The 12,724-nt window shown below is 50.6% G+C and overlaps 1 protein-coding gene across 1 annotated transcript; it reads left to right on the top strand.

The window, feature by feature from the left end:
- Positions 1 to 280: 280 nt before the first annotated feature.
- Positions 281 to 3,029, top strand: LOC146192236 (uncharacterized). Its single transcript, XM_084600436.1, has one exon. It carries the CDS (start codon positions 951 to 953, stop codon positions 3,027 to 3,029), a length of 2,079 nt encoding a protein of 692 aa, XP_084456562.1. The 5' UTR covers positions 281 to 950.
- Positions 3,030 to 12,724: the final 9,695 nt, after the last annotated feature.

Genomic DNA, 12,724 nt, shown 5'->3' with positions numbered 1-12,724 from the left:
CCTCCCAGCTTGTTTTGCAATGTGACCCCTAGCAGGGCCGAAGTTGTTGGCGTACGTGCATCCTTTTTTGGTTGTTTTGTTTGTGACTTACGTTTTTTCATCCGCAACATGGCGGCCATGCAGTGTGGAAGTTGCGGGGCCTACGTGCCCCTTCCTGCGTGTGCACTTGTGCGTGTTTGTTCTACGGACCCTGACTTGGGGAGGGAACTGTTGTGTGGGCGTGTCTTACACATTGTCAACCGAAGGCTAGAAAAGAAGCCGACTCGGACCCAACGGAGTGCGCCTCTCGCCTCCAAGCACTCCGGGCTCCCCGAACCGCCGCCGCATCGCACCACGAAGACTTCGCCCCAGGGCTCCGGAAGGACCATCGCCTTCGAGAGCTCCCCATCTGCGTCGTCTTTGTGAGTGGAGTGCCGCCGCGCTCGTCGGACAATATGCCCGTTTCCTAGTTTCTTCTGAACTTTCTCTACGCTCGTCTTATCTTGTTTTAAACATCTGTGTTCAATTTGCATGTATCTTGATAGTGAGAACTTTGACTGATGTATTTGAATTGCTAGTTTTTTTTTATGTATGCTACCTTAACTGTGTTGTTTTAAATGCCTGTAAATGCTTGCGTCGTATCATCCTGTGTATAATACTAAGAATATATAGTTGTTTTTCCATCATTGACTTCGTGGCTCTGTTCTCATTCACAACGCTGAACGTAACCGGCTAACGCTGGGCGTCAAAGTTCCAACTACCTTTGCCTCGGTTCGAGAAGGCGTCTCGCACCCCTTCCGGAGTCGTGACAAATTCTGGCGTCCGCGACAGGTACTTTGACGTAACAAGTAAGCGTTGTGGAAGGAGACCGAGCCTCGAATCATGAAGTGATCTCTAAGGGTGACATTTGAAAAATGTGCATTGCTGATAGATAGTTTTCGGTTTTTTGGTAGTTTTTATGCACTTGTGACATGGATCTAGAGAAATTAGTATCCATAGGTGGACAGTTAGGTCTCTCAGGAGTGGAACTGAGAAAATGGATAGAGGATGAGCAAGCTAGGCAGAGGGAGGAAAGGTCTCTCGCTAGACAAACCGCGGAACAGGAACGCGCGGCAGCAAAAGAGGCTGGTGAACTCGAAGCCAGGCTTCTTCAGCTAAGATTAGAGCTTCGCCAGGCGGGAGATGAGTCCGTGGTAAGGGCTGATGGTCGCGACGTAGTAGCGGAACCCAGTTTCCGACTTAACCCCAGCAGGTTGCTTGTTTCATTTGACGAGAGGAAGGACGACCTAGATGCCTACATCAGGCGGTTTGAGGGCATAGCCCGTAGCCAGAAGTGGCCTGAAGATCAATGGGCGACGGCATTAAGCACATGCCTAAGCGGGGAGGCGCTGAACGTTTTCGGGCGACTCACGCCGGAAGACGCCTCCGATTACAAGAAGGTGAAGGCGGCGCTCTTGAAGCTTTTCAGGTTTACAGTCGAGGGTTTCCGTGAGAAATTCCGGGGTGGCAAACCAGCCGACGGCGAGACAGCCGCACAATATGCAGCGCGTCTAAGCCATTACTTAGACCGCTGGGTGGAGCTGTCCGAAATCCCCCTAGAGTACAAGTCGCTGCGTGAGCTGTTCATTAAAGAGCAATTCCTGAGCAGTTGTCACGCCAGCATGTCGTTGTACTTAAAAGAACGGAACGCAGAAAAATTACAAGACATGATCAACCTCGCTGATCAATTCCTGGACGCGCAAGGCGGTGTCAACTTAGCAAGGGGAAGGAAAGAAAGCCGGGAGGAAGCGAACAAAGCAGGAGGCGCCGAAAAGAAGGCCGTCGAGAGGGGAGCGTTGAGATGTTATCTGTGCGGCCGGGCGGGACACAATGCCGCGCACTGCCGGAGCAGCGACTCCGCCAACCATGTCCCCCACTGCTTCAAATGTGGCCGAAGAGGGCATAGAGCGAATGTGTGTCGGCAAGGGGCGCCTGACAAAACCCAGGCAGCCTGTGTGTATTCCCCTCCGAGGGAAGTAGAAGAAAATATCTGCGACGGATACGTTCAGCTGAAGAATGGTAGCCGTATTCCCGTTGTCAGCGCGGTGCGAACGGCGCGACACAAGTTTTTAGTAGAAGGGTTGCCCGTGGTTGCGGGAAGTTTGGACGGGAAAACAATCACTGTGTTGCGTGACACCGGTTGCAACACCGTGATTATCCGGAGAGATTTGGTAGCTGAGGACCAGCTAACGGGGACGAGTAATCCCGTATACCTCGTCGACGGAACAGTCAAGATGCTCCCCGAAGCGCAGGTGCAGGTCCAGACCCCTTATTACAGCGGAAATCTTGTAGCACTGTGCATGCAGGATCCAATATATGACCTGATCCTGGGTAACATAGAGGGTGCCAGGGCTCCTGATGATCCCGTTGAAATAGTCGAAAATACTACTATTGAAACGGATCTGGTCGTTGAAACCACCGCTGCCGTAGTGACTCGTGCTCAGGCCGCAAAGAGGCCTCAGAAGTTCCAGAAACTTTGCACTCCGGACGCGGAAAGGCAATTAGGGGATGGAGAAAGCTATGCGGCCGATCAAGAGAAGGATCCATCATTGCAATCGTGTTTCACTCAAATCGGAAAGAAATTAAGGTGTCGGGGTGGTGAAAGCAGCATTTTGTTCAAGAAGGAAGGCGGTCTTTTGTACCGATGCTACACGCAGAAGGACGGACGGCAGGTGCGACAGCTAGTCGCTCCCGAACGACACCGAGAAACGGTGCTCAAGACGGCGCATGACGGCGTAATGACAGGACACCTGAGGGCAAAGAAAACAAAAGAGCGGATTTTAGAAGAGTTTTTCTGGCCTGGCATCTCGGCGGATGTTAAGAGATTTGTGGCAGCATGCGATGTCTGTCAGCGTACCACACCGAAGGGGAGAGTTCCACGCGTGCCCCTGGGAAGGGCTCCAGTTGTTGACACCCCCTTCAATCGGATTGCCATTGGCATCGTCGGTCCAGTCTACCACCTTCTAAACAGGGCAACTGAACAGCCGAGTTCTTCGCGTGCAACACATTGAGGGTGCCAGAACGTCGGGGCGGACTACCTTAGCCGACTGTAGTGTTCATAGGATTTTGCATGCATTATGGATTAATGGTTATGTTCCTCTATGTTACCTGAACTTCATTCTTGTTATGTGTTACTTATTGTATAGTGCATGTCCATGAGTTGTATCGGCCTGCGTGCCACGTTTTGTTTGTTTTTAGAATATTATTCTATAATATTCTGAAAGTGGGGGGCCGTGTCACAAAAGTGGCCGCATTTATATTTCATAATATGGCAATTAACCATATGTAGTATATTCTAGAAGAGTTTATTGATATATTTCAGTGTATTCTGTGTGCCTCTGCCTTGTCGGTAATGTCAAGAGCACGCGTACGTGCACGTTCTCCTCGCGGGGTAGTTTCCGCGCAGTTAGAGAAACCCCCTCGCAGTGCGCGAGCGGAGGTGTCCTCCCAGCTTGTTTTGCAATGTGACCCCTAGCAGGGCCGAAGTTGTTGGCGTACGTGCATCCTTTTTTGGTTGTTTTGTTTGTGACTTACGTTTTTTCATCCGCAACATGGCGGCCATGCAGTGTGGAAGTTGCGGGGCCTACGTGCCCCTTCCTGCGTGTGCACTTGTGCGTGTTTGTTCTACGGACCCTGACTTGGGGAGGGAACTGTTGTGTGGGCGTGTCTTACACATTGTCAACCGAAGGCTAGAAAAGAAGCCGACTCGGACCCAACGGAGTGCGCCTCTCGCCTCCAAGCACTCCGGGCTCCCCGAACCGCCGCCGCATCGCACCACGAAGACTTCGCCCCAGGGCTCCGGAAGGACCATCGCCTTCGAGAGCTCCCCATCTGCGTCGTCTTTGTGAGTGGAGTGCCGCCGCGCTCGTCGGACAATATGCCCGTTTCCTAGTTTCTTCTGAACTTTCTCTACGCTCGTCTTATCTTGTTTTAAACATCTGTGTTCAATTTGCATGTATCTTGATAGTGAGAACTTTGACTGATGTATTTGAATTGCTAGTTTTTTTTTATGTATGCTACCTTAACTGTGTTGTTTTAAATGCCTGTAAATGCTTGCGTCGTATCATCCTGTGTATAATACTAAGAATATATAGTTGTTTTTCCATCATTGACTTCGTGGCTCTGTTCTCATTCACAACGCTGAACGTAACCGGCTAACGCTGGGCGTCAAAGTTCCAACTACCTTTGCCTCGGTTCGAGAAGGCGTCTCGCACCCCTTCCGGAGCCGTGACAGACGTATACAGCTGTATGACAGTAGCATTGATAATGGCGGTGCATTTAGTTGATAATAATGATGAGAGCAAACGTAATGCACCGCATGCAGCACCAAAACTCCAGCTTTCGCATTTCTGCAGTGTAGATTCCACAGTGCTCTAACTTTTTATCTGTTGTACGCCGTCATTGCACCCCCACCGTTTCGGTAGTGGACGACATTGTTGCGGCGCGCGTCTTTCTCCCCCTCTTCCTTTCTTTCTTCTCTGTTCTCTCTTCTGCCTGCACGAGGCAGCGGAGATGGCTAAGCTACAGAGCCAGTAGCATGCCCGTGCATTTTCTCCTTTCTACAGCCACAACAACCAGGCGCAGAGCCTGTAGCAGAGCGTTCACAACGCACACTGTTATTGTTGTGGCTGTAGGAAAAAGGAAAAGAAAATGCACGGGCCTGCTACTGGCTCTGTAGCTGAGCCACCTCTGCTGCCTCGTGCAGACAGAAGAGAAAATAGAGAAGAAAGAAAAGAGGGAGATAAAGACACGCGCCGCAACAACAACCGTCGTCCACCACCAAAAGGGTGACGGGTGCAATGACGGCCTACAACATAAAAATTCTGTGGCAAGCTAGTCCCTGCCGCAAGCGGCGACGACCTACCTGTCCCAGTCCCACCAGGGGAGTTATTCTTGACGCACACTGGAGAAGCGTCTGCCGCGGGCCGAGCTGGCTTATCCGCGCACGCGTAGTGCGTGCAGCTGCGAACACAGGGAAAGAGAGAGGAAAAGGAGAGATAAAGCTCAGCAGAAGAGTGAGTATACCCTTGCGCTTCGCTCTATCGCGTATTTCCTCTTTCCCGAACACAGGTTAGAACCAGACCTCGGCGGCTGTGTTTCGATGGAGGCGAAACGAAGAGGCGCCTGTGTGCTGTGGGATGTAAGCGAAAGTAAAAGATCCCCAGGTGGTCGAAATTACTCCGTAGCCCTTCACTACGGCTCCTCTTTCTCTCTTTCCACTTTCACTCCCGCCGTTCTTCTTTCCCTTACGGCGCGGTTGAGGCGTTCACAGAAAACAAGTGAGACACCGCGCCTTTCCCTTCCTATAAATCAGTCAGTCTTAAATCAATCAATCACGTGCTAGCGCGCCCCACTGGTAAGACGCCCGACTACTGTATTTGAGTATCCTAGTTCGAACCTGAGCTCGGCGGCTGCGTTGTTTCGATGGAGGCGAAACGAAGAGGCGTCTGTGTGCTGTGCACGTTAAACATCCCCAGGTGGTCGAAATTACTCCGAAGCCCTCCACTATGGCTCCTCATTCTCTCTTTCTACTTCCACTCTACCTTCCTCTCTTCCCTCACAGCGCGGCTGAAGTGTCCACAGAAAACAAGTCTGTTTTTTTGTGGGGTTCAACATCTCGAAGCGAAGGGTGGCGTTCCATGCCCTACGGGGCTGGAACGGTAGGTCAACGCAACTTGCGGCGGGGGCTAGCCAGCCACTGATTTTTATCGGTTGTAGGCCGTCATTGCACCCGCCACCATTTCGGTGGTGGCGGACGACGGCTATTGTTGCGGTGCGCGTCTTTCTATCCCTCTTTTTTCTTTATTTTCTCTTCTGTCTGCACGAGGCAGCGGAGGTGGCTCAGGTACAAAGCGAGTAGCAGGCCCGTGCATTTTTTCCTTCTTCCTACAGCCATAACAACTCACTATGAGAGAAGCCTTAGTGGAGGACTCTGGAAATTTCAACCACATCGCACAGCACACGGACTGGGGCTAGGACAGGGACGCTTACGACGACCATTGTAGCGGCGCGCGTCTTTCTCTCCTTCCTTTTCTTCTCTATTTTCTCTTCTGTCTGTACGAGGCAGAGGAGATGGCTCAGCTAGAGCCAGTAGCCACACCCACCTTCCTCTCTTCCCCTACGGCTCAGTTCTGGTGTCTACAGAGCAAGTGTGACAGATACTGCGCCTTTCCCTTCCTGTGAACCAATTATTATTATTTTCCTTCTTCCTAAGCCACAACAACCACTCCGTTTCGCCTCCAGCTGCGCCGGGGTGGTGCAGTGGTGAGGCCCGACTACTGTGCCGGAGTACCCGGGTTCGAACCCGACCTCGGCGTACATTTCAATGGAGGCGGAGCGAAGAGGAGTCCGTGTGCTGTGCGATCCCCAGGTGGTCGAAATTACTCTGCAGCCCTCCACTACGACTCCTCTTTCTCTCTTTCCACTTTCCCTCCCACCTTCCTCTCTTCCCTTACGGTGCGGTTGATGTGTCCACAGGAAACAAGTGAGACAGTTACCGCGCCTTTCCCTTCCTATAATAAAAATAAATAAATCACTTTCGCCTCCATTGAAACGCAGCCGCTGGGGCCGGGATTCGATCCCGCTTCTTTGGATGCAATAGTCGAGCGCCGTAACCACTGCGCCACCCTGGCTTTTTTTATGCGAAGCATAATGCTGGAGGTAAACCACAGCCCTTCGTGACGGTTACACGCCGTGCAAAGAATGTGGAATGCTACGTCACACCACGTGATACGCTGACGTCACGACAGAGGAGAGACGGGGGGTCTGTTCAGGAGAATCGCACTAAAGGGTCGGGGCCTTAAGGAACGAAGCCTCCTGAAACTAATGCAGGCTTACATCACTAGCCGCATATGTTACGCCACACCATTCCTAAACATTAGATCAGACGAAAGGCAGAGAATAGACGCACTCATCAGACGATGCGCGAAGAGGGCTCTGGGACTACCCATCTCGACCTCGACTGAACGCCTCCTCGAAATGGGGGTGCACAACAATTGGACGGAACTAGCGGAGGCTGTGCGCATGGCGCAACTAGAAAGATTAAGCAGAACTACCACGGGCAGAACCATCCTCGGCTGGGTGGGACTGCAGTCAGATAGAGGAACAAGCCACAAAGTAGACATTCCACGAGAGTGTCGCGAATATATAATAGTGCCCCCCCCCCCTACCTAAAAACATGCACCCTACGTACAACAAGGAGAGGAGACAAAAGAGGGCCGAGACGCTCGCAAAGAAAGCGGGGAAAATGAAGCCGGGGGAGGTCGCCTACGTGGACGCGGCTAGCGGGAAGTCGGGGGCGGTGGTGGCTGTGGTCGTCAACGGCCGCGGCGTGCCCGCCGCCGCCGCGTCCGTTAGAAGCCGAAATGTAGACACGGCTGAAGTAGTTGCAATAGCGCTCGCTTGCGTTGGAACGGAAGCCAGCATAGTTATTAGTGACAGCAAAACAGCTGTCTGGAACTTTGGAAAAGGGAGGGTCTCGACGGAGGCAGCCAAAATTTTAGAGAAAAGAAAACTTGAAAGAAAGATTCGAATTATTTGGACCCCCGCGCACGAGTCCGTCCCCGGCAACGAGGCGGCGCACGAGCTAGCCCGAGCTCTCTACTTCCGGGCAGCCGTAGAGCCGCCTGATTGCGATGGGATGGACGAGAGGCTGCAAACTTATAAGGAAATTTTAGAACACTACAGACTTAGCAGAAGGTCCCTGCCACCACCGGACCGAACGCTAACTAACAAGGAGGCCGTCGCTTGGCGGCGCCTGCAAGCTGGGAATTTCTCAAGTCCCGTCTGGCTTTTCCACACGCAAGTGGAGGAAAAGGCGGACGATAGATGCGAAACCTGCGGAGAAAGGGGTACTCTTGATCACATAATCTGGCAATGCCTTGATTCCCCTGGCGCCAAGGAAAACATAAACAGTAGAGAAGCCTGGGAACTGCTACTGCGGAGCGAGTCCCCCGCCAACCAGCAGCAAGCTGTCCGCCTGGCGGCTGAAGCCACGAAGAAACACTGTCACTTCGCCTGACTTTAGTCGCGGAGGCCCCGGCCTCCGTCCCATAGGCCTGCGTGCCGGGGGCGGGGAGTAGGGGGCCTCCTACATCGGTGGAAAAATAAAGTTAGTAACAACAACAACAACAGACGGGGGACGACTCGCGCCGTCGGCTGCGGTTGCACGCCGTGCGGACCACGTGGTATGGTGACGTCACACCACGTGATACGCTGACGTCACGACAGAGGAGAGACGGGGGACCGGCTCGCGCCGTCGGCTGCACGCCGTGCGGACCACGTGGTATGGTGACGTCACTCACGTGATACGCTTGCGTCACGACAGAGGAGAGACGGGGACGGGCTCGCGCCGTCGGCTGCGGTTGCACGCTGTGCGGACCACGTGGTATAGCGCAGGTTTATATATAAAGGGGAGCCGAGTTTAGCAATCAATATGCTTCGCATCTGACCAGGCTTAACCAAGCTAAGCCTCAGCCATTTTTTTTCTTTATTACATGAATTGGTACAAATACACCAGTAAAAGATCGTGGTTGTCATGCCCCTTGGCTGACAACCGTGTCTAATGGACTCACAAGTTCACCCATCAGACTCAAGACCTCATCCGCAGCATCTTGCTGCTTCAAGATTTCTTTTAGTTTATACACTTGTTCAACAAAAAAATAACATACATATCGTGCATCCACATCACAATGTCTATAAGCCATCCTACTCCTCCAAATACTGTGAAGACCCAATAGCATAATGAGGTCATACTGAAAATTATCATTAACAGTTGTCAAGTACCTAATTCCGTGTGACGGTAATGGCAGGTCTTTTTTAAGGGTCCTTTGTAACACATCCCAGTAAAACACCGCATCCCAACAATCCAGGAACACGTGCTCAACTGTTTCAGGTTTCCTACATAGTAGACAGTTCGAGCCCCAAGGTACAAAAAGGCCCTTTTCTTCCACGCATGTTTTGACTGGGAGGGTTCCTGTATGCAATTTAAAAAAAGAATGTTTTTACGCCCGGTGCAACAGTCATGCTTTTAACTCGCTTGAGCCCGTCTTTCCCTGGGCCTTTAAAGTATAAGGTTCTGTACAATGGAGCTGGGAACAATTTTGAAACAAGATCCTTGTACAGCCGCTTAGGTGGTACCGTCGCTAAATACTCTACAGAGTACCGCACGCGCAAGAACCTGAACGACCACACCACTTCTCGCAGCAAGCGTGACACCATGTATCACCGAGCAGAGCATGAAGATACTATAAACTCTGGAATTGCACTGGATTGCATGATTTGCATAAAACCCCCGCGGGGTACAGAAAACAAGTGAACACTAGTGAGACAGGTACTGCGTCTTTCCCTTCCTATAAATCAATCAAGTTGAGCTGCTCACTTACTTCAAGCTACTTAAGTTAAGCACCTCAAGCTACTTAAGGACAACCCAGAGGGCTATGGAACGAAAAATGGTAGGGGTAACATTAAGAGATAGGAAGCGTGTAGAGTGGGTCAGAGAAATAACTCGTTACTGACATTCTAGTGGAAATCAAGAAGAAATGGGGCATGGGCAGGACATGTAGTGCGAAGAGAGGATAACCGATGGTCGCTTAGGGTAACAAACTGGATTCCAAGGAAAGGAAAGCGTAACAGGGGGTGGCAGAAAGTTAGGTGAGCGGATGAGGTAAAGAAGTTCGCAGGGGTCAAGTGGATGCAGCTAGCACAGAACCGGGTTAATTGGAGAAATGTGAGAGAGGCCATCGCTCTGCAGTGGGTATAGTCAGGCTGATGATGATGAAATCGATCAATCACGTGCTAGAGCGGCAGTGATCACCAAGATGCGAGCCCTTTTGGGGAAAGGGCGCTGTCCTAGACCAGCCATCGCGGAACTGTGCCCTCTCATTCTTTCTGCGCGTGGCTTGAAAACGTCAGGCGGCAAACGGCCGAGGTGATGCTATCGTCTTTGGGGGAGGCGCACCGTCTAATACGAGGTGGAGTTCGATATATCGAACGACCGGTGAAATTGAGTTCGATATACAACGCAGCTTTCCTGTACTTTTACGTGGATTTTTGAGGGGATATTCCGTGAGTTCGTTATAGCCAAAATTCGAAATATCCGGGTTAGACTGTATACATCAGTGGTTTCACCATTCCGAGTGTAGAAAAGTTACGTATACTGGCTATGTACATTCAATGAAATGGCAAAAACACAGATTTAATCCAAAAACTCCAAACGATAAGTAATCAAATATCTTGACATACGAATGTATCAAAGAAAGAGGAATGAAAGAAAATGAGACACTAAAACTTGTGCAAGCCTTCGTTCTCAGTCGCATTATATACTCCACTCCCTACTTATTCCTAGAGGCCAACGAAAGAGAAGCAGTCGACTCCATTATTCGGCAGTCCTTCAAAACGGTATTCGTTCTTTTTGTTAGTACAGCTACCGAAAAACTCATGCAACTGGGAATACATAATACACTAGAATAAATGACCGAACCGCACCTTACGGCGCACGAGCGGCTGACCGCAACATCAACTGGAAGACAGGTACCGCAAAAGGCCGATATACACTACGAGGGTAGACACTCCCAGGTAACGTCTGTTCCTTGTTCTATACATAAAATACTGGAAGTCCCTTCACTACCTAAAAGCATGCACCCGGAGTATCACCTGCCGCTTCTGGTAGCAAGAGCCCAATCATTAGAGAAACACTATTCTAATCTACCACAAACGACGTATGCCGACGTGGTAGAATACGGGGATAAGAGAGCCTATGCCCTGGCACTAGTCGATCACACGCATCGCTTACAAAATTCAGGAACGATAAAGCACGAACCCCAGAGGAGGCATAAGAGGCGGCTGTAGCTTCGGCGATTGTCACGACGAACTCCAAATTAATTTTTAGCAACTCGAAAACAGCGATTCGAAATTTCGCAAAAGGTAGAAATCATCAACCAGAAGCTGAAATTTTGGAGGCTTTTGATCATTCTAAAAATGCACGTTCGATTAAAATTGTGTGGGTCCCCGCTCACGCAGGTCATCCTGGGAATGAGGCGGCGCACCAGCGTGCTCGAGGATTCGTTGTAGACCGGGAGGTGCGTTACCCTGAACTAAAATCGGCTTGCGAGAGAGACCCCACGTACAGAGGAATAACAAACTGGTACAAAAACAAGACTGAAATATTCAGAACCCCAACCAACACTCAGCAAATTACAACAAACACTACTCAGAAAACTTCAGATAAATACGTGCTTTAATCCATATAAATTAGCACAATGGTATCCAGGCGAATACAGGCCCTCATGTTCCCTTTGCAGTGATCAGAGGGCAGATCAAGAATACATGTTTAAATGTGAAAACATGCAACCGTCAGAGGGCCTGCAGATTACCAATTCGGAACAGTGGGAGGCCGTATTGCTTAGCTCTGATCCAGGCCGGAAACACGCCATCATGGCCTGGGCCAAGGAGATCGTCGAGTGCCATCGAGCGGCGACCACCCCAGGGGAGGCTTGAGGAGAAACGTCCTCCCAAGAACAAAGAACACATCAATTTCTTCTCAATAAAGTTTTCTCCTCCTCCTCCTTCGGCTGTTCATGACCTTCGAGATCACCGCGACCAAGGTGTGGTCTCAGAGGCCATAAGCCATTAATGTTTTTTTTTTTTCATTTCTTGCCGCCGCCGCTAAATGACGCGGCACGCGAACGCGCGGGCGATTCGATTGGTTGAAAAATTATGTTTCTCCAAGTTTTCCTGCTGCGTTACACGTTTTTTTGCCATTAATGCAAAAAACCTGCTTCGTTATAACTGATATAGTGTCAAATTTTGAAATTTTGTTCTGTTCTACAGAAAGAACTCCCATAGAAATAAACCAGACCAACCAAACTGATTTTAGTTCGTTTTATCCGATAATTCACTATATCCGTGTTCGTTATAGCGAGGTTCGACTTACCACCAAGTTTGGTTTATGGGGTTTATTCCAAAGCAACAGGCTGAGGTGTGCAGTAGTGGAGGGGTCCGGAAATTTCGACCATTTGCGGTTCTTCAACATGCACTGGCACGACATAGCACATCGGTGCCTTGCTTTTCACCTCAATTGAAAAGCTGCTGCCACAGATGCGATTCAAGCCCGCATCCTTGAGTAGAGCAATCGGGCACCCTAACCACTGTGCCACTGCAGCGGGGTACCTCCTGACGGACACAGTGCTCTGTGAAACGATGCCTTAGCTCACAAACATTTTATTTATTCGCCGACCGATTATTCGGACCTGACGGGGACCACCGAAAAATCCGAATAAACAGGTGTCCGAAAAAACAATCAGAAAAAAAAAACAACCTTTATTTCTATGCACTTATTCAGGCCCCGCAATTGGCTGGAACAAATAATTAATACGCTGCTGGATGCTCATCCGTTTGCGAGCAGTCAGGTCGGGTTGAGTCTCGGAAAGGGTCGTGCTGTCACTGTAGGCAGCTGCAAGCATCGTCACCGCATGCACAAGGTCCGCGTGCGACGGCAGCGGAACAGGTGGTGCGTCGTCCTCTGACTCAGATTCGTCGTCAGGCGAGACAGCAGACACCTGATGAATTATCTCATCATCATCCAGCTCCGCGCATGTGAGTGCTGCACTGTCGGCATTTGAAAAGTTTTCAAAGGTGACTGCGTCTGGGATCACCCTGCCGCCACTGCGCAAGTCTTGCAGCACATGTTCGCCATCTGTGGGAAGCA

This window comes from Amblyomma maculatum, chromosome 4, assembly GCF_055883805.1.
Source record: "Amblyomma maculatum isolate TAMU_Amacu chromosome 4, ASM5588380v1, whole genome shotgun sequence".
In the NCBI taxonomy this organism is placed as follows: domain Eukaryota; kingdom Metazoa; phylum Arthropoda; class Arachnida; order Ixodida; family Ixodidae; genus Amblyomma; species Amblyomma maculatum.
Note: the sequence above shows the minus strand (reverse complement) of the source record. Positions and strands in the feature narration are given on the sequence as shown.

Bases quoted from the DNA above. Each gene is read 5' to 3' on its own strand.
- LOC146192236 (XM_084600436.1), top strand. From the start codon at position 951: ATGGATCTAGAGAAATTAGTATCCATAGGTGGACAGTTAGGTCTCTCA.